The sequence below is a fragment of the Kryptolebias marmoratus genome, linkage group LG6, assembly GCF_001649575.2.
Source record: "Kryptolebias marmoratus isolate JLee-2015 linkage group LG6, ASM164957v2, whole genome shotgun sequence".
NCBI lineage: Eukaryota > Metazoa > Chordata > Actinopteri > Cyprinodontiformes > Rivulidae > Kryptolebias > Kryptolebias marmoratus.
The window spans coordinates 1,952,341-1,953,432 of NC_051435.1; the positions used below are offsets into that span (position 1 = coordinate 1,952,341).

Consider the following 1,092-nt stretch of genomic DNA (forward strand, 5'->3'; position numbering starts at 1 on the left):
TTAGTGGTTGAGTTGTTGGTTGAGTTAGAGGTTGAGTTGTTGGTTGAGTTATTGGTTGAGTTGTTGGTTTAGTGGTTGAGTTAGAGGTTGAGTTATTGGTTGAGTTATTGGTTGAGTTGTTGGTTGAGTTGTTGGTTGAGTTTTTGGTTGAGTTAGTGGTTGAGTTAGAAGTTGAGTTGTTGGTTGAGTTAGTGGTTGAGTTGTTGGTTGAGTTAGTGGTTGAGTTGTTGGTTGAGTTAGAGGTTGAGTTGTTGGTTTAGCGGTTGAGTTGTTGGTTGAGTTGTTGGTTGAGTTGTTGGTTGAGTTGTTGGTTGAGTTGTTGGTTGAGTTGTTGGTTGAGTTGTTGGTTGAGTTAGTGGTTGAGTTTTTGGTTGAGTTAGTGGTTGAGTTAGAAGTTGAGTTGTTGGTTAAGTTGTTGAGTTGTTGGTTTAGTGGTTGAGTTAGTGGTTGAGTTGTTGGTTGAGTTAGTGGTTGAGTTGTTGGTTGGGTTGTTGGAGCTCCAGTGACACAGGATTTCCGCTCTGAAGTCACTGAAGATGAGGTTCATCTGTAGGCGGACCTGTAGTAAACACTGTCGTGGTGAAATGCTTCAGTGAAGTTGTCGTTCCAGCTCTCAGGTGAAACTCAGACCGGGAGGCTTTTCGCTCGTCGCCCAACAGCTCGGCTGTTCAGCACGATGCGAACTGCTCCGCTCAGACAGCTCCTGTCCTCCGCCCTGAAACCCGGTCCTGCTTGTCCGCAGAGCATCGTGCGGGTGGTGTTTCACGACCGCCGGCTGCAGTACATGGAGCACCAGCAGCTGGAGGGGTGGAGGTGGAACAGACCCGGAGACCGAATCGTGGATATAGGTGAGCTGAGTTCCTTTAAGCGTAACCAGAGAGGAGAGGTTTGATTTAATTCATGTATCAAAGCAATAAAACGATCTTCTGGTCCATTCTAGTTCTTAAAATTATACAAACACAACTTCAGAGGAACGACATGGATTCAATTATTCAACAGAACCTCCTCCAGCAGCAGAACTCTCAGTGGGTTCCTGGTTGTGGAGGAGCTGTGGCCCACTCTTCTTTCCAGCGTTGCTTCAGCTCTCTGAGG

At 46.6% G+C, this 1,092-nt stretch overlaps 1 protein-coding gene across 1 annotated transcript in view; it reads left to right on the forward strand.

Moving 5' to 3' along the window:
- Positions 1-1,092, forward strand: part of tfcp2l1 (transcription factor CP2-like 1) — a 20,278-nt gene that overhangs the window by 6,553 nt on the left and 12,633 nt on the right. The window contains exon 4 of the mRNA XM_037976096.1: positions 743-848. Within this exon, the coding sequence (XP_037832024.1) occupies positions 743-848 (106 nt within the window). The remainder of the gene's footprint in view (positions 1-742; positions 849-1,092) is intronic.